This window comes from Petaurus breviceps, unplaced genomic scaffold, assembly GCF_028583685.1.
Source record: "Petaurus breviceps papuanus isolate PSGF00001 unplaced genomic scaffold, PetGlider_PUasm1.0 90822, whole genome shotgun sequence".
NCBI classification, from domain to species: Eukaryota; Metazoa; Chordata; class Mammalia; order Diprotodontia; family Petauridae; genus Petaurus; species Petaurus breviceps.
The window spans coordinates 5,078,507-5,098,917 of record NW_027187351.1 but is presented as its reverse complement, the minus strand read 5'-3'; the positions used below and the strand labels follow the sequence as shown (position 1 = coordinate 5,098,917).

The 20,411-nt window shown below is 38.9% G+C and overlaps 1 protein-coding gene across 2 annotated transcripts in view; it reads left to right on the top strand.

Annotated features, from left to right (window-relative positions):
• Nucleotides 1-11,739: 11,739 nt before the first annotated feature.
• The window catches only part of LOC138148004 (glutathione S-transferase-like), a 29,368-nt gene continuing 20,696 nt past the window's right edge, over nt 11,740-20,411 (top strand). For both annotated transcript variants that reach the window (XM_069070622.1, XM_069070621.1), the window contains exons 1-5: nt 11,740-11,878; nt 14,817-14,921; nt 16,740-16,791; nt 19,450-19,579; nt 20,169-20,310. In XM_069070622.1, the coding sequence (XP_068926723.1) occupies nt 14,835-14,921; nt 16,740-16,791; nt 19,450-19,579; nt 20,169-20,310 (411 nt within the window). In that variant the 5' untranslated portion in view covers nt 11,740-11,878; nt 14,817-14,834. The remainder of the gene's footprint in view (nt 11,879-14,816; nt 14,922-16,739; nt 16,792-19,449; nt 19,580-20,168; nt 20,311-20,411) is intronic.

The window sequence follows — 20,411 nt, the reverse complement described above, 5'->3', positions numbered from 1 at the left end:
ATAAGAGGGGTGATTGTGGACACCCTTGTTTCACCCCTGATCTTATGGGAAATGCTTGTAGCTTATCCCTATTACATATAATATTTGCTGATGGTTTTAAATAGATGCTGCCTATTATTTTAAGGAAGGCTCCATTTATTCCTATACTTTCCAATGTTTTTAATAGGAATGGATGTTGTATTTTTGTCAAAAGCCTTTTCTACATCTGTTGAGATGATCATGTGGTTTCTGCTAGTTTTGTTGTTGATAGGATCAGCTATACTGATGGTTTTCCTAATATTAAACAATCCTAGCATTCCTGGAATAAATCCTCCCTGATCAGAGTGTATTATTCTTGAGATAAGTTGCTGCAGTCTTTTTGCTAATATTTTATTTAAAATTTTTGCATCTATATTCATGAGGGAGATTAGTCTATGATTTTCTTTCTCTGTTTTATCTCTTCCTGATTTAGGTATCAGTACCATATTTGTGTCATAAAAAGAATTTGGCATGACTCCTTCTTCACTAATTTTCCCAAATAGTTTGTAGAGTATTGGAATCAATTGTTCTTTAAAAGTTTGATAGAATTCACTAGTAAATCATCTGGACCTGGTGATGTTTTCCTAGGGAGTTGACTGATGGCTTGTTCAATTTCTTTTTCTGTGATGGGTTTATTTAAGTAATTTATTTACTCTTCAGTTACTCTGGGCAACTTCTATTTTTGTAAATATTCATCCATTTCCCTAAGATTGTCAAATTTATGTGCATACAATTGGGAAAAATAATTACTAATTATTGTTTTGATTTCCTCTTCATTGGAGGTAGATTCACCCTTTTCATTTTTGATACTCATGATTTGATTTTCTTCTTTCTTTTTTTATTATATTGACTAAGAGTCTATCAATTTTATTGTTTTTTTTCATAAAACCAACTCTTAGTTTTATTTATTAATTCAATAGTTTTCTTAATTTCAATTTTATTAATCTCTCCTTTGGTTTTCAATATTTCTAATTTAGTATTTAATTGGGGATTTTAAATTTGTTCTTTTTCTAGGTTTTTCAATTGCATGCCCAATTCATTGACCTCCCTTTTCTCTAATTTAATCATGTATGCACTCAGGGATATAAAACTTCCCCTAAGAACTACCTTTAATGAATCCCACAAATTTTTGTATGTTGTCTCATTATTATCATTCTCTTGAATGAAATTACTGATTGTTTCTATAATTTTTTGTTTGACCCACTCATTCTTTAGGATCAAATTGTTTAATTTCCAATTAGTTTTTAGTCTGTCTTTCTCTGGCCCTTTATTACATATAATTTTTATTGCATCATGATAGGAGAAGGATGCATTTATTATTTCTACCTTACTGCAGAGAGTTGTGAGTTTTTTATGCCCTAGAACATGGTCAATTTTTGAGTATGTGCCATGAACCATTGAGAAGAAAGTATATTCCTTTTTATCCCCATTCAGTTTTCTCCAGAGATCTATCATACCTACCCTCTCTAAAATTCTGTTCACCTCCTTACCTTCTTTCTTGTTTATTTTGAGGTTGGATTTATCAAGTTCAGAGAGGGGGAGATTAAGGTCTCCCACTAGTATAGTTTTGTTATCTATTTCTTCCTCTAATTCCTTTACCTTCTCCTCTAGGAATTTGGATGCTATACCACTTGGTGCATATATGTTAAGTAATGATATTGCTTCATTCTCGATGGTGACTTTTAGCAGGATATAATTTCTTTCCTTTTCTCTTTTAATTAGATAAATTTTTGCTTTTGCTTTATCTGAGATAAGGATTGATATCCCTGCTTTTTTTTACTTTAGCTGAGGCATGATATATTTTACTCCAGCCTTTTACCTTTACCCTGTGTGTATCCCTCTGTTTCAGATGTGTTTCTTGTAAACAGCATAGGATTATGATTTTTAATCCATTCTGCTATATGCTTCCATTTTATGGGAGAGTTCATTCCATTCACATTTACACTTATGATTATTATCTGTTTCTTTCCCTCCATCCTATTCCCTCCCCTGTTAATGCTTATATTTTTTCTCCCCTTTTCCCTTCCCCCCCTTAGTAGCTTCCTTTTTGACCACTGCCTCCCTCAGTATTCCCTTATCAGCCCCCCTCCCTTTTCCTCCTCTTCCCCCTTACATCTTCCTTCCCTACTAACCACCCCCTCCGCTTTGTAGGCCTTTTCCCCTCCTACTGCCTGTAGGATATTTTTATACTTAATGAAGTATGTTAATTCGTCTTCACACCAAGAATGACAGGAACAAATCTCATGAGAAGCTCCTCTCCCTCCCCTCTTTCCCTCTAATATGATACATTTTGCCTTTCTTCTCCATAGAGTCCTATGCTTAACTGGTTGTTATTCCCTCCTTGCACCAGAACCAATGAGGGAAAAGCTCATATAATACTCATCTCCCTCCCTTGTTATCCTCTGCTATATTGTTTTTATGCCTTGTTGTGTGGCATAACTTACCCTTTCTTTTCCACTTCATTCATTCCTCTTCTTCCATTGAAGTCCCTTTGTAGCCCTTAATAAGACTTTTTTAATCTTCATTTTGTGTAATTTATACTCATACCCTCTACTTGTCTATAAACAGTTTGCTCTTATTAAATAACAGGGTGTGTGTGTGTGTGTGTGTTTTCCTTGTTTACCTTTCTATGTCACCCTTGCATCTCATAATTGGAGGTTGAATTTTCCATTGAGCTCTGGCTTTTTCATCAGGAAGGTCTGGAAATCTGTTATATCATTGAATGACCATCTCTTTGCCTGGAAGAATATGCTCAGTCTCACTGGGTAGGCGATCGTTGGTTGTAACCTGAGCTCTTTTGCCTTCCAGAAAATTGTATTCCACTGCCTACAGTCTTTCAGTGTAGAGGCTGCCAAATCCTATGCGATCCTCACTGTGGTTCCTTGATATTTGAATTGTTTCAATCTGGCCACTTGAAGTATTTTCTCTTTTACCTGGTAGTTGTTGAGTTTGGCCACAACATTTTGAGGACTTTTCAGTTTGGGATCTCTTTCAGGGGGTATCCAGTGGATTCTCTCAATTTCTATTTTACCCTCAGATTCTAGTATCTCAGTAGTTTTCCTTAATGAGCTCTTGGAGAATGTTGTCCAGGCTCATTTTTTCATCATGGTTTTCTTGTAAGCCTATGATTCTCAGATTATCTCTCCTGGATCTGTTTTCCAGGTCAGTTATTTTTCCATTGAGGTATTTTGCCTCTTTTTCTAATTTTTCATTCTTGTTGTTTTGTTTGACTAATTTTTAGTTCCTCATAGAGTTATTTGTTTCAATTTGGTTGATTCTAGTTTTTAGCAAATCATTTTCCTTGGTTAATTTTTGGAGCTCCTTTTCCATATCATACACTTTTCTTTTTAAGGAGCTGTTTTCTTCATTATAATGTTTTTCTAATTCTGCAATTTTGATTTTAAATGAATTATTCATTTTGTCTTCTATCTCTCTCATTTGGTTTTCAAAGTTCCTTTTGATCTCATCTAGGAGAGCTTTCTGTGCTTGGGACCCTTTCCCTATTGATGTTTCAGCTGTGGGTGTGGAGTCCATATTGTCTCCCTCTGAGTTTGGCTCCTCCCTCTGAGGACAGTAGGACTCCAGAGTCGTTGTAGTCTGCTTTCTACCCATTTTGAGGCAGGCCCTAGCCATGCCCTTCCTCTAGGGTTCCCAAGCCTTTACTGTTGAGGGTTTTGCCCTGGGGCAATAGTTACTATGTTTTCAGGGTCAGAGGTGGGGGGGGGGGGGCATTGGAGCAGGAAGGGTTCTCTCTGCCATCCTGGTCCTTGAAGGTCCTGATAGGGGCTTTTTTTTTTTCTTTTAATTTCTGGGCTATGGAGCAGTAGTCCCAGGATTATTTGCTGTCTCGGACAGGGGCCCTGCATTTGGTTCTTACCTTGCTCTTTCCAGTCCCAGCCCTTTGGTGATAGGCCTGGTAGTGGCCCTTTTGGATGATGGAATGACTTGCCCCCCGAGTTGATCAGGCCTTCTCCCGGCCTGCTTCCGGGTGCCTCTGCCTTCCCAGCCTGCCTCTGAGTACCCAACCATTTGATTTCTTAAAGCAACATGAAATGTGTTTTCAGCAATGGCTTTTTCTGTATGCTAGCTAGTGAATATTTAATTTCTATCCTACGTCATTACAAAAATCCAGTTTACATGAAGATGAGCATATACTGATTTGGTGGGGAGAGCTGTTTTCGCATTGTAAATAGAGACCCTGGGAGATCACAAGTAAGAAACATACCTTATTTCCATCAGATTCTAATTTATGTTGAATTCATTGAATCTTATCAGTTCCAAACACTGGATTTGCATGGTTTCCAGAAGGCCACTTCTTATTACAGGAATATAAAATTTTTGTATGATCTGTTAAAAATATTTTTCCTTTGTTCTTTTTTTTCCTGTGTCCATCAGAAGGCCCAACAGCTTTCCTTGGCAAAGCTCAGTGGTGTTACCTGTATATAAAGCATAGAGCTGTTGCATAGAAGGGAAACCAATGGTTATTTAGCATTTAGAATGACTCTGTCATCTAACTGCAGACTTAAAGTGCTCTTGTATTTGCCAAATGGGTAAAGGACAAAATGTGTATTCCAAATATGTGTAGCAGAGGCAAATGGTGACTTACTTTTAAGTAGGAATGAATAGCTGCACATATTTTTAGCTTTCATTTTAGCGATATTTATGATGCAAGACACTTTAAAAAAGTGATGAGCTTAACGGTATTAATATGTGACTATACCTCAGATAATCACTTTGAAGGAAAAAGCACAGTGTACTACAGTGTACTATCTGGAATGGACACAGATTCAGCTCTTGTGCTATGTCAAAAAATGTCCAGAAACAGAGGTTTAAATGCAAATGCAGGCATACTCCTCCTTTAAGAAAATCCAATATTTGGAAAAACTGGATATACTGAGAAGATGAATTAGTGAATTACTGGTGGTTGGGGTGGTGTGTGTGTGTGTGTGTGTGTATGTGTCTGTGTCTGTGTGTGTGTGTGGTGGGGTAACATGGGAGATAGGGAGTGATTTATTTTGCCATAGGCTCTCTTTCATTAATCTACCACCCTTGGGGCGGCTATGTTGTGCAATGAATAGAGAACCGGCCCTGGAGTCAGGAGGACCTGAGTTCAAATGTGACCACAGACAATTGACACAATTACCAGCTGTTTGACTTTGGGCAAGTCACTTAACCCCAATTGCCCTCCAAAAAGCAAAAAAAAAAAAATCTACCACCCTCATATATTGGGGTTATTCAGGGAAATTGTGTAGACAACTTTTGCTCATGGTGCTGACTCAATCCCTCCCCTCTCCCATGGACATAAGACAGAAGAGTAAACACAGAAAGTCCTTGGAGCTCCTGCTCCAAACACCTCCAATGCTGGCAAAAGATGACTCTAAACAAATTTTAGAGCTACATAACCCACAGAAGGACAGAGAGAACCAAGCCTCCTGCAGAAGGTAGCCTGGCAGGGCTACAGGAAGGCTCGGTTGCACATTGATAGGAGCCAAGCACAATCCCATGTGAGTGCCATGGTTCTGGCCCGGGGGTGGCCCTGACCAGAGCCTCAGACTGGCCACAGCAGACCTCAGAAGAGTGTATCACCAGCAGCTGTGGCGGTTTCCAGACTTCTCAACCCATAAATGCTGAAGAGAAAGTCAAAGGTCAGTAGGGAACTCTGTCTGAACCTGGTGATAGAAGAGCTCAGTCTCCCCCCTGCCCCTGGGGCAAGAGGTGGAGGAGGAGCAGGCAGTTGCAGCTGCTGCCACATGGACGCATCCAGAACTTCAGGCCTGCAGAATGTAGCAGAACCATGCTATCATTCAAAGGGTAATCACTCTTGCTTTCACCTGCTTGTATCTGGATCACAGTCTTGGTTTGTGGTCCTGGGATGTGCAGCCAGTGTGCCAGAGTTTGGGGTGTCTGTAGAGAGGCACCCTCTTCATAGCCCTGACAATATCTGTGAAAACCCCAGCAATTTGGGACATAGCTCTCTTGAAGTAGAGTTCTACCATGGAAAAGTGCTCAAAAGTCAAGTACTTGGCTGGCAAGATAAGCAAGCAGAGGAAGCACAATCACACCATAGCATCCTTTTGCGGGGGCAAAAAACATCAAAACATGGAAACAGAAGAAGTCAATGAAGTCAAAACTCTTGCATTAAAAGCTTCCAAGAAAAATATGAACTTCTCACAGGCTATGGAGGAGCTCAAGAAGGATTTTGAAAATCTAGTAACAGAAGTGGAGGAAAAATTGGAAAGAGAAATGAGGATGATGCAAGAAAATCAGAAAAAGGAGTCAACAGCCTGCTAAAGGAGGCCCAGAAAATACTGAATAAAATAACACCTTAAAAAGTAGACTACATCAAAAGGCAAAAGAGGTCCAAAAAGCCAATGAGGAGAATTAAATTAAAGATCCGAAGTGCCCAGATGGAAAGGGAATATAAAAAATTCACTGAAGTGAATAATTCCTTCAAAATTAGTTTGGAGCAAATAGAAGCTAAAGACTTTATGAGAAATGAAAATATTATAGAACAGATACAAATGAATGAAAAAACAGAAGGCCATGTGAAATATCTCATTGGAAAAACCACTGACCTGGAAAATGGATCCAAGAGAGATAATTTTAAAATTATTGGACTACCTGAAATAATAAAAAAAAAGCCTAGAAATCATCCTTCAAATAATTCTCAAGGAAAATTGCCCTGATATTCTAGAAACTGAGGGCAAAATAGAAATTGAAAGAATTCATGGATCATACATCTCTTGAAAAAGATCCCAAAAAGGAAACTCCTAGGAATATCATAGCCAACTTCTAGAGCTCCCAGGTCAAGGAAAAATATTACAAACTTCCAGGAAGAAACAATTTGAGTGTTGTGGAAACACAATCAGGATAACACAAGATCTAGCAGCTTCTACACTAAGGTACTGAAGGCCTTGGAATATGATATTCAAGAGGTCAAAGGAGCTAGGATTAAAACCAAGAATGAACCACCCTGTAAAACTGAGTATAATGGTTCAGGGGAAAATATGGTCATTCAATGAAATAGAGGACTTTCAAGTATTCTTGATGAAAAAACTAGAGCCAAACAGAAAATTTGACTTTCAAATACAAGAAGCAAGAGAAGCATAAAAAAGTAAACAGGAAAAAGAAATCATAAGGAACTTATTAAATTTGAACTATTTACATTCCTACATGGAAAAATGATAACTATAACTCATCAGACTTTTCTCAGTATGAGGATAGTTGAAGGAAATACATATTTCTATGTATGTATGTACGTATAGGAGGGTGTGTGTATGTATAAATACATATGTGAGTGTGTGTATATATGTATACATAGACAGAGGGCACAGGATCAGTTGAATAGGAAGGAATGGTATCTAAAAAAATAAAATTAAGAGGTGAGAGAGGAATATAATGAGAGGAGACAAGGAGAGATAGAATAGGGCAAATTATCTCATATAAAATAGGCAAGAGAAAACTTACAATGGAGGGGAAGAGCAGGAAGGTGAAAGGGAATGAATCAACCTTATTCTCATTGAATTGGGCTTAAGGAAGGAAAAACATACACACTTATTTGGGTATCTTACCCTACAGGAAAGTAGGGAGGAAGGGGATAAAAGGGGACATGATAGAAGGGAGGGCAGATTGGGGGAGAGGTAGTTAGAAGCACATATGTTTGAAAAGTGACCGGATCAAAGCAAAAAATAGAATAAGTAGGGGGTGGGATAGGATGGAGGAAAATATAGTTAGTCTTTCACAATATAACTACTATGGAAAAGTTTTGTGTAACTACATGTGTACAACCTATATTGAATTGCTTATCTTCTCTGTGGGTGTGGGTGTGGGTGAGGAGGAAAGAAGGGAAATAATCTGCAAATCAAAGTTTTAAAAACAAATGTTAAAAAAATTTAATCTATTAGAGAAGGAAATGGCACAGTGTTCCAGTATCTTTGCCAAGAAAACCCCATGGACTGTACTGATGTGCTGTGAAAGGGTCATAAGAGTTGGGCATGACTGAACTCACATATATACTATTATTATTCCTCCTATTGCTCTTAAATTCTGTCCCTTAGGGTCAAGGAAAATGAGTCTATTCTGTCTTCCAAATGACGTTTTAAATCCTGGAAGGCAGCTATAGCATGTCCCTCCTGAGCCTCCTCTATTCTAAGCTAACCATCCCCGGCTCCTTTTACTAACCTTGTGACACCAGCCCTCCCTCACTGAGAGTGCACTTTGTACACTACACTTCTCCAATGGAATATCTTCTGGTCATCTGAGTTCATGTCACACTCCCTTACTAGATTGTAAACTCTGTGAGTGCAGGAACATTTTCCTATCTAAACCTGGCAGCTGTCCTAGTCCCTGGGACAGGTAGTATGAATGTGGAAATAATTTAATCCAGGTTGAGCTGAATTTGTTGTTGAAAAATCTTATCTAATAGATTGATATCAAGCTGAACAAAGTTTGCCAAAGTGACTATCCTTGGGCCCAGGTTCAATATATATAGACAAACATATACATGTTAATCATTTACTTGGATGAAGAACACAGTGGTCATTTTTAAAGTTTACAGATGCATTAAAGTTAGTAAGGATATTTAATGCCTTAAAGAATAAAATCAGGATTCAACAATCTTCCCACAGGTAAGAACAGGACTAAAATTAATATGAAATATAATAGGGACCAAGAAGAAGTCCTATATTTGGATTAAAATAACAACCAACTGCAAAAGCAAAAGAGGGGAGAGATGTAACTAGACAGCAAATTCACAGAAAAAGATTCAAATGTTTTAGACGTTCTATTTTTGACTTGAATCCAGTGGGTGACTGCTAAAAGAGAATGCTGTCTTGGGTTTTTAAAAGAAGTAGAGTACCCAGAGTGATGGAGGTGATAATCTTTGCCTTGGCCCACAGCAAGAAATCTTAACCTTTTTTATATCATGGATACCTTTGGCCATGCAGTGAAGCCTATGTACAGACCTCTTCTCAGAATAATATTTTTAAATGATTGAAAGAATTGCTAAATTTCATTTAAAGGTTAGTGAAAGTAAAGATACATTTTTTCCCCACACTCAAGTTCACAGATGTCTTGAATCTATCCATAGACCCCAAGCTAAGAACACTAGGTCTAGAGAATGTATCTACTTTGGAGTGATGCACTTTAAAAGCGATATTTGAGGAAAATCCAGAAGAGAGTGAACAGGACAGTGAGTTTTGAAAATGTAATATGCTGTTGTTCACATGTCTGACTATTCATGACCCCATGGGTCAACTATTCATGGAATTTTCTTGGTAAGGATACTGAAGTGGTTTGCCATTTCCTTCTCCAGTTTTATGCAGGCAAGGGTTAAGTGACTTGCTCAGGGTCACACAGCTAGTAAGTGTCTGGGGTCAAATTGGAACTCTGGTCTTTCTGACTCTAGGCCCAGTGCTCTCATCTACTTCAGCATCTACCTGCCCCATATCACAGAAGGAATCATTTAAAGGAACTGCCAAGACTTAAAATAACCATAATTCCCTTCTTCACTTACACATACATACTCCAGCCTCCAACCTCCATTTCTCAAAATTCTGTTCATATGTCAAAGCCTTGTCCAAATGCTGAGCCCTTCACAAAGTTATATCTGACCATACACTGAGACTTGGATCAGACCTTGGAGATTGTATGGTATAAACATTTCATTTTAGACCAAGGACCATAAAGAGAGAGGTTAAGTGTTTAAAACTTTCCTCTCCAATGATAAATTAGTGCCTTTCAAGTTTTGTACTCTGATCAATACATGTGACAGAGAGGGAAGGAGACCCAGTTAGCAGATTTGTTTATTCTTTTTTGCAATCAACAAAAGGAGAATTATTATTGCAAAAATCATTATTTTTCTCTGATTGCAAAATAAAATTGAACAAGAGAGGCATTGACTGCACTACATTTGGCATATTGTATTTCTTTTGGTAACTCCAAGGTTTCCCCCTGAAACAAAATGATCGTTTTATCATTTTCCTTTTTAAAAAATCGTGAACTTGACAAATATGGATATTTCCATATGCAAAGAAAAATATAAAAAGATTGTATATGAAACTATAAATGTTTCATTGATTCCTTCCTTTCTCATATCCCCACACAGAAATAGTATATATTGTATAAGTGTATGTGTGTGTATATATATATAAAATTTGTTTATATATCATCTATTTACACATGTGTGTGTACAATCTTTTATAAACAAAGACCTTCCAAGGGAAAACACAAGTTGATGGTACAGGTATTTTCCCATTATTTTTGGACTTTCTTTCATTTTTTTATCCTCATCTAAACTCCTTCCTATGATACAGAGAAAAGAAATCCAGAATAAGTTAGGAACTTACTCTTCAGAACTACAGAGACATGCTTCTTTCCTTTCTTACAGGACAGTTTCTCAAGTCAGTAAAGCTCATAATGATCACACTCTCCCTCAATCTTCTTTTCTGAGATAAACCACCTAGTGCTTTCAACCTTTTCTCTAATATTTTGGCTTTGACACTTGCTGTCTTTGCTACCCTCGGTATTCTCTCTAGAATATGAACATCCCTTGTAAAATGGGCCTTTCAAACCTGTACATAGTGACCTAGATGTAGTCCAAGAAATTCAAGCACAACGTGTAGATATCAAGTGGGAGAAGAACTAGAAACTCGGAGAGGGAAATAGGATAAGGAACAGAGAGCCTTAATCCTCTGATTTAAACGAGCATAATTTTTAGAACCTAACGATATTATTGAAAGATTGAAAGTAGCTTAAATCTGCCTCTTGTGGCCAAAATCAACTTCTGCTTTGAGGTTTTTCTTTTCTTTCATTGAGAAAGCTGTAATAGATAGAACTTCGGTTTATTCTTTTTTAGTTTGGTATTTCAAGAAAAGAAACCTCATGACTGCAGATACAATTGCAAGGTCTGTGTATGTTTCTAGCTGAGAAGTGACTTAGCTAAGTTAATTTGTTAGAAAATTTGACTTTACAGAATTTTTTCTTTTAAACTATATAATCGTTTCTCCCCGTCATTTTTATCCCTACATAAAAGACTTGTAAATTGCAGGCTTCCGGGAATTTTGCCAAAGGAAGTCAGAAGACATCTGTATTGCTTAGTTTTGGGGTCCTCCGTGCGTGTATACAGGATGGAAAAAGGAAGGCAGACTGCCACGTGCAGCGCCTCATTTGGATGTGTCTGGAGTCTTGGAAGCTTGACTACCCTACGTTCTCCTACAAATGGACCTTGGGAGCTTGTTCTAGCAGGGGAGCGCAGCTACTCGTATACCCTTGACCGAAGAACGGTACCGCCTCTATCGGGAAAGGTCGTCCTCTTCGACCGAGCGTGCAGCTTCGGGAGGGACGCACATGGAGCGGTGAGGGAGGAAGGGGACACCCGCCTAGCCAGCCAGATCAGCCGAATCAACCCTGGCGATCAATGGGGTGACAGATGTCGCAGCCAGATCGCCCTCACATCCAGCCGCCCTTGGGGTAGCGTTCGCTATATAGAGCCGTCAATTGGGCTTTCTTTACAAATGGGGAAATCACAAGTAAAAAATTGAACGCGATAATCCTAAGGGGCATATCTCTATAGCTTCCCGAAAAAAGTTTTTTGCACCCTCTTTGGAAACTTAATAGCTGGAATTTGTGGATTTTGTTTGCAGTTAGGGAAGTTTTTTTTTTTTTTCTTCTCCTCCCCGTGTTATCTTGCAGCTGGATTGGGCATGCAAAGCAGCAGAGTCACCATTGGTAGGTTTCGCCCAAAGTCCTCGCCCACTTCGCATAAATAGGGCTCCCTCCCTGTGCGCCCCAGCTAGCTTTCGCCCAGAAGCTGCTCCTCTTGGACCCCAGCTCTAGGGACTCTCTTACTCAGCAGCGGACGGTGAGAATGGAACTCCCCGGCCTCTCCCGGCCTTTTCCTCCATGCCCCTTCGCTAACTGCGCTCTGCTTTCCTTGCTAACTGGGACCCCACATCCCTGTCCTTGCTCCAGAGGGTCTGCAGCGCCGTTCCCTCGAACTCACTCCACCTTCACCACCTCCTCTATCCGATTTTAGGGCTAAATTCTAGGTGTGGGGAAACAAACATTCTAATTTTACTGTGACATTTGACAAGTCACTTAATCCCAAGGTGTCTTGGTCTCTGCGTCTATGAAATAGGTGTGATGGTAGGCGCTCAAAAACTGAGGTCCTCTGAAATTTGTCTTGGTAGGGCTGCCTCAAGACAGATAGATTGACCTTTCTTTGGGAAGGATTCCTGTCTGAACTGCCTGGGAAACCAGTAACTTTTTCTTTTGAGAAAAGTCTTTCTAGTCCCGGAGGGCTGGACAACAGTTTCAAAGCTGAAATTGCCAAAATAGACTTTAAGAAACTCTTGTAAATAACTGTTAATCTTCCGTGCTAGTGAGATAATGGATCAAATATTTAAAATTATGAAAACTCTTTTCTCCTGGACAAAAGTGAAAGAAGTGCATTCTAAAGAATCAGAATGTTATGATAACCAGTTACTGTGTGAGTGGGCTATCCCTGTCTTTTTTTTTTTTTTAAAGTAAAAATGGTTCTAATCCAAAAATTCTTGATACATAGTTTTAGATATAATGGTTAGTTGGTCATGCTAGGCCAGCCCAACCCGGGAGAACTTAACTATAGTGTCCCTGACGGATGGACCCAAGCACTAACTTAGCAGAGCTCTAAGGTTTAACTCCAGAAAGCTGACCACCAGATGATTGAGGTGTGAGGAAGATATTGGGAGAGGATTCTCCAATTCTTGGAGTCCTGTCTACTAATCTGGGGGTGGAGGGTAAAGATTTGCCAATCTTTTGAACTATTGAAGATATTCTTTCTTCTGTAGCTAAAAACCACATTTGTGCTAGGAGCACATAAATTTTCTTATACCCTCTCTTCGCCTTTCCTCCCCACAATTGCCCCCCCCTTTTTTTGTTAGTGGGGGGTGAAGATTTAAGACTGAGTCCCAGTGGTTTATTAACTTTCTGTCCTGCCATATTTCCACAAGAAAGGTATTTTGTAAGTGGATACAAATATTTGGTGTGTAATTAGTGTTCTGATAATCAAATACTATGCTGACAGACTGTACCCTTTTTAAAAAAAGAATAATTTTAATCAAAAAAAATTGTTTCCTATGGAAACAAAAAAGTGGTTGAGTGCCCTGGGGGTTGTCCACAGAAACTTAATTAATCCATCATCCATCATCTGTACATATGGGGTCTCTCTGAGTCGATCATTGCCTAGGTGTTCTGAATTAGGGAACAGAATGTATTTGAGGAAGGGGGCGTTATTGAGGGAGTGATGAGGATTCTTTTGTTTGACTCTCTCTGTACTGTTAATTTTAAATTATGGAATCATAAATGATATTCATAATCATAAATAATAAATGCTAATAATCCTAAGTGGGGAAGAGGGAGAAACAGGGAAAATGGGGAAGAGAACTGCTTGAATTAATAATTGTGTAAAATGAAATGGGGCAGTTGTCAGCCTTGATTTGGGATTAGACTCTAGGTTGTGGGAAATAAATTTCCTGGCTTTTTGAATAAAGATGGAAAGAAGTCATATCTCATTCCCACTAGAATGTAAATTACTTGTGACCAGGATAATAATAACAGCTAACATGTATACAGTGCCTACTACATTCCAGCGACTTTACAATTATCATCTCATTTGGTCCTCACAACAATACTGGTTGGTAGGTTCTTATCAGCGTAGGAAACTAAATCAGAGTTTGAGTGACTTGCCCAGAAACACTTAGCTGTTATCTGAGGCTGGATTTGAACTTGGGCCTTTTTGACTCTCTTTGCCTATCTCTCTCTACTCCATCAACTTTGTTTTCTAACTGCTTCAGAGGGTTCTTTGCATTGACAAGGTACTTAGTCATTATTTGGTGAATTAAATTAACTCAACACCTTAAAGTGGTCAAGGGGAGGATGCCTCAAACTTAATTTCCTTATCTGTGGGGAAAAAGCATTGGGCTAGGTCCTTTCTAGCTCTAAAAATCTTCAATCTTTAATCTTTTCAAAGCCCACCTAGTCTATTCTTTCCCTCCATCCTCTTTCCCCTCTTGCCCTTCTCTTTTTCCCAGTATATGCCTTTCTGCTATTCTTCTATCATTAACCTTGTCCTCTTCTTCTTACTCCTCTCCTTAGATAAGACTGAATATTTATTATCTTTATTAAAGGTGGTGTTTTTGTTGTTGTTATTGTTTTAACATACACCCAGTACCATACTTTAAAAAGAGATTTCATTAGGAAGCAATGATCTCAGAACCCCAGATAACAGAGGGGCACACTGTAAGCAAATATTTTCTGGTTTTTGTTATCTAAAATGGTGCCTTTTTTTTAAGTGGAGAAAACAGCAGGATTAAGATCATGCATTTAGGGCTGAAAAGGACCCCAGATATCCCCTAACCCAGGTAAATGGAGGCCCAAAGTGACCTACCCTCTGAAGTCCATTCAGATAGTCAGGGACATTGGTTTATATATAGTCCTTCTGCCTCCAAATTCAGTGGTCTTCTTTTTCTATCACAATCTTGACAGGTAATTAGATGTTCTTCTTGGATAATTTTCTATTTCATATATGTGACTGTCTTTGCACCAGCATTGCAAGTGGTATATCTTTAAAGACCCCTGCCTAACAGTTGCTTATAATGAACCAATCTTCTATAAATGCCTCTTAGCATACAAATCAGATCAAGCTTTCAAATATTTAATCAATCTCCAACTCTATGCATGGGATTATCCTGGGAACATGAAATCCAATCTCATTTAAGGATCACTTAAATATGTATATATACATTTTTTGTCTTTTTCAGAAAACTCAAATCATCACAATGGCAAATAAACCAGTCCTCCACTACTTTAATGGAAGGGGCAGAATGGAATCCATCAGATGGCTCTTAGCTGCAGCTGGAGTGGAGGTTTGTCTCATTTGGGGTGGGGGAACTTTCCAAGGAGATTTCATCGTTCTCAAGCTTCTTGCACATCTTAGAACCAGCTGTGGCCTAAACATCTCTAATTGTTACACCCAGTCCCTCGCTTTAACCAAAAACTGTCTCCTCCAAGAGTTGACTTGTGCAAATTGATGTTTTTTTTTTTCAGTACAATCTTACTTTGTGATTGCTATTTGCTTTATAATTTTAGATATATTTGATGATGGGTCTGGAGCTGTAAAGCACCTCAGAGAGTAATTTAATCCAGTTCTCTCTTCTTATAGATGAGAAAACTAAGGCTCAGAGAAGTTAAAGAGTTGCTGAAGGCCCTCAGTTTAGTATTGAGAGTGTAATATTTAATTAAGTATTAAGAGAGCTTCCTGTGCGCAAGGAATGAATCAAAGTTTAGGACTGATTCTCAAGGCTTTAATTTTCCTTAACTGAACATTAGTTTTCCTCAGCTCCCAAAGCTTTTCATTCTAGACCTAGAAAAAGGTGTTTGTGGTCTGTGGGAAGATCTTGAATCTCATACATTTTGGGGAAGTATGAATATATGTTGATGCTTTTGTGAGCATTTTCACTGGCTTTGTTTAAAATCAAAGATCTCTTAAATAAATAAATCATAATGCCCTTTAAAAAAAAGGTGGGGATTTAATTTGTTTGACTATTAATATTTGTTATAGGGATTTTCTTTTCCTTTTTTCTTGTTTGTTTTCAATGGAGAGAGGAGTGAGAGAAAAGTCTTAATTTTTAAAAATTTTAGATATTTTTTAAAAAGGGAAAGAAAATGAGGCTCCCTGTGAAGCTGAAACTTTAAGCCTTCATTGTAACACAATTACTAAAATTTACTACTTAAAACGTGGTTTGATTTTTTTTTTTGCTTCCCAAAAAAACAGTTTCTACATGTTACAGAGGGCAGAATTTTCTGACATTATGTAATAGGTACATTTATAAAAAAGTAGCATGAAAAATTGTCCCCTTGTGGTCACCATGGCTTTGCTTTCCTCGGTAACTGCCTACCTTGCCTTCCTCTACTCCTGTCCCAGGCCTTCAGTGCCTCTGCCAGGTATGTAATGAGTAATTAATAAAGGGTATTTCACAAGCCAGTCAGTAAATTTATAAATGAAGTAGAAGTGGTCCTACAAAAACACTTACTTGTACTGCCATTATGACAATGGCATGATCCTTACTTCAAGATCTGTTATTTTCCTGAGGGGAAATGACAAGCTTTTACTTGTATATTGTGTTAGTTAAAATGAAACCCTTCTGCAGCAGGGCAAACAGGTTTTGAGAATTGCAATAGCAAAATGTATAATTCTTCACTTGGTGACCAGCCATAAGGGGATGAGCCATTCAGATGTTAGCTAGGTGGGGCCTTGGATGACAGCCATCCAGTTTGTCTTTGAGCATGCAACCAAAGCTTTTCTAGCTTAGTGGGATTTGACTAAATTTGCAGGCACCTGACAAATCCAAGATATCACTCCTAAAAGTGATCAGTTCAAGAGAGTGAACAATCAGCAGGCATTTATTAAGTGCCTATGGCATTCCAGATGCTGTGCTAGGCCTGTGGGGGATGTAAAGACAAGTCCAGCTTGGTCTACCTTCCAAACCCTTACAGAGCTAATATTCTATCAGGGGAGACACCATGCCTACATAAACACAGAAATAAGTAACACATGTAAATAGACCACTGCTATATATTAATATATGCTTATGTAAATACACACAGAGATACACACACACACAATTTCCTGAATTGCCCATGATATTTCATAATACCATTTTGTATTTCTGTTTCTGTTTTAGTTTGAAGAACAGCTTATTGAAAAAAAAGAACAATTAGAAAAGTTAAAAGCAAGTGAGTATAAAAATGAATTGGAACCTCTAGAAGGCATCTTTTTTTTTTTTTTGCTTTTTGGAGGGCAATTGGAGTTAAATGACTTGCCCAAAGTCACATGGCTAGTAAGTGTGTCAAGTATCTTGAGGCCATATTTGAACTCAGGTCCTCCTGCCTCCAGGGCCAGTGTTCTATTCACTGTACCACCTAGCCACCCCAGAAGGCATCCTTCTTTCATTGGAAAGAAGGATGCCTTTGGAGTTGGAACATCTTGGTTTGGATCCTGGCTCTGCCGGCCACTCACTATCTGTGTGACTTTGGACAAGTCAGTTAACCTTTATGGGTCTCACTGGCTTCTTCTCTGAACTGAGAGGTTGGATTAGGTGACTTGTAAGACCCCTTTTGCTCTAAATCCATGATTTTGCCCTTAGTTTTTATTAAGCTGAAGAAAGCCATCAAAAACACTGTCCTAATAAAATTAGAATAGGAAGAACAAGTTTTTAAAAGGAAATACTTTTAACTGCACTAAAGGATGCCTGATACTATAAATGTGGATTATCTGTTCTGTACCCAATATGATATACAAATTAACATTAAGGTATGGCTCAAAGTGGGACTGTTAGGTGGTACAGTGGATAGAGTTCCAGGCCTGGAGTCTGGAAAACCTGAGTTCAGATTTGGCTGAGTGACCCTGGACAAGTAATTTAACTCTGTTTGCCTCAGTTTCCTTGTCTGTAAAATGAGCTGGAGTAGGAAATGGCAAACCACTCTATTATCTTATCCAAGAAAACCCCAACTGGGGTCTCAAAGAGAAGAAAATGACTAAACACCAACATAGCTCACAGTCACATACAAGCAGACAGGAAGTTACTGAAATGCCTCTATCTTTTCCTTTGGTGAACCTGAATAGACCCTGTGCATTTATTCATTGGACATGAATTTATTCATTAAACACTTACTCTATGTTGGGCACTATGCTAGGTGCTGCAGATACCACATCCAAAAAAAAATTCAGTTCTCACCCTTAAGGAGCTTATGTATTACTAAGAGATACAGCATCCAAATAGATTACTACAGTATAATTTGAGGAGAGACAGGGAGCACTGATAACTCATCACCAGGAAACCTGTTTGGTTGTTAGGGCATATTTCTGAAGAATTTCACAGATACCAGAAGTCCTCTCCTTCTTTCCTAGGGTCCAAGGCTGCCTCTACTCCTAATTCCAATTCCCCTAAAAGCTGCAGGTTCTATTATACGATGCTACATGAGACATGGTAGCCTGTGAGGGAATGGGCACTCGTCTGAGAGGTGGGAGACCTGAATTTCTGGTCTTCATTCTGCCACTAAATCACTTTGTGGCCTTTGACATGTTACTTCACTGCTCCAGGGCTCAGAGTCCAGCTCTGTGAAAAGAAATACTGGACAAAGTAATCTCTGAGGGCCCCTTCTAATTCTAATATTCTATGGACCTTTCTGTGTCCTTTGTAATCTTCTTTGACCTTTTATTGTAAGGTGCTTGTATATACTTGGTTGCTTCACGGTTTACCTAGTTGGGGTGATGGATTTGTATTTATCCACCCACATTTGATTCCCCTTTAGCAAGATGGCCAGCCTAGAGTAAGAGTGGTGATCTGTGACCAGGAAGGAGTCAATCAATAAACATTTATTAAACACCTACTACTATATGTGCCAGACACAGTGCTAAGTTCTGAGGATGCACAGGAAGGCAAGAGGCAGTCTCTGCTCTCAAGGAGCTCCCATTCTAATGGAAGCAAGTATATGCAAACAACCATGTACATACAAGATATATACAGGGCAAATTGGAGATGATCAGCAGAGGACAGGCACTAGACTGAAGGGGGGGAAGGCTTCCTGTAGAAGGTGGGATTTTAGTGAAGCACAGTGGTTGGCAGGCTCTGGACATTAGCCAAGGGTCAAATTAGTCAGTGGCTTTAGCTTCATTAACCCAATACTCCATCCAGTTAATAATATCAACATTAATAACTAGCATTTATATAGCCCTTTAAGACTGCAAAGTGATGGGATGGCTGGGTGGCGCAGTGAATAAAGTGCTGGCCCTGGAGTCAGGAGGACCTGAGTTCGGGTCTGGCCTCAGACACTTAACACCCACACAAAAAAACTAGCCCTCCAAAAAAAATAAATAAATAATACTCTAGCTCAAAGAAAAAAAAAGATTGCAAAGTGTTTTACAAATATCTCATTCTTCCTTCACAATAACCATGGGATGTTGGTGCTATTATCATCCCCCATTTACAGATGGAGAAATATAGGCCTATAGAAATTTGACTGACTTGCCCAACTCACATGTAAATGTCCGAGGCTAGATTAGAACTCAGGTCTTCTTCAATCCTGGTTCAAAGCTCTATCAACTGCGGCATCTAATAATTTCTGTTAAGTTCTCCATTCATTAATCAATGCGATAAATAAAAGTGTCTCTGTCCCTCTCCTTAAGAACTGAAAGGTCCATGGGTGAGACCAACACTCCTTTTGCTTCTTGGTTCCATGCACAAGGTCTTCTATTCTTCCTTCATTTCCATATCTCCTTTTAATTTTCTGACTGATTTGCTTCCCCAGGACCTGACAGTACTGTTTTGTAGTGTGTGTCAGTTGCTGGATGCCAAAAGTTTTGACATCTAGGCCTATGCTTTCTGTCCTCAGCTGTCCTGCTGTTCCAACAAGTGCCGATGGTTGAAATCGATGGGATGAAGCTGGTTCAGTCCAGAGCCATTCTCCACTATATTGCTGAGAAATACAATCTATTTGGGAAGGACATAAAGGAGAGAGCAACGTACTGTAACAGTTCTGTTCTTGCCTGGGGGTGACTTGCCTAAGTGCTTAGCTAGCCCTGTCCCACACAGTTTTCATCCACAAACAGAATCTTGGTCTTTCTGTATGATATTGGTTTGAATAATGAGCAAAGTCTAGAGCATCTTCAGGACCAATGTGACCTTTGGTTGTTTGCCTCCTTTTGGTTCTCAAGAGCTTTTTGTTTTGGGGAATTTAAGGAAGAAGCTTAGAGTTCAAAGAAGCCCAGCCTTCCTTTTGTCACCCTCTAGTTCCTCAGTAGTGGGATCTTCCATAACATGTGGGGAAAAGTCTTTAGTTGCTTTTCTTCTTTTGGAGATAGGAAGCAGAGACTGGCTGGGAGAACTGGGAATAAATTACCCTCCCTGATTTGTGACAAGACTTTTCAAGGGGATTTAAAAAAATATATAATTCCTTAACTCTACAAACACCTTTGCTTTGAAAGGGTTTGAAAGCCTTAGGAAATGGGCAGACTTCCAGGTACTCCTGTTGTGGTTCGAGGATGCTTAGTTGGGGAAGCCAAGGAAAGGAAGCAGTAACTGAGACACTGCATACTTTTTTTCTTTTTTAAGGATTATCATGTACTCAGAGGGGACAAGAGATCTGATGGATCTAGTCATGATGTATCCTGCCCTAAAAGGAGAAGAGCAGGAGAAAAGACTGACTGAAATCACTAACAAGGCCAAAACCAGATACTTCCCTGTTTATGAAAAGGTAAATGGCAGAGGATCCAATGCATTTAGAATGAAGAAACCAGAGGGGGGAGAAAGAGAGAGAGAGAGAGAGAGAGAGAGAGAGAGAGAGAGAGAGAGAGA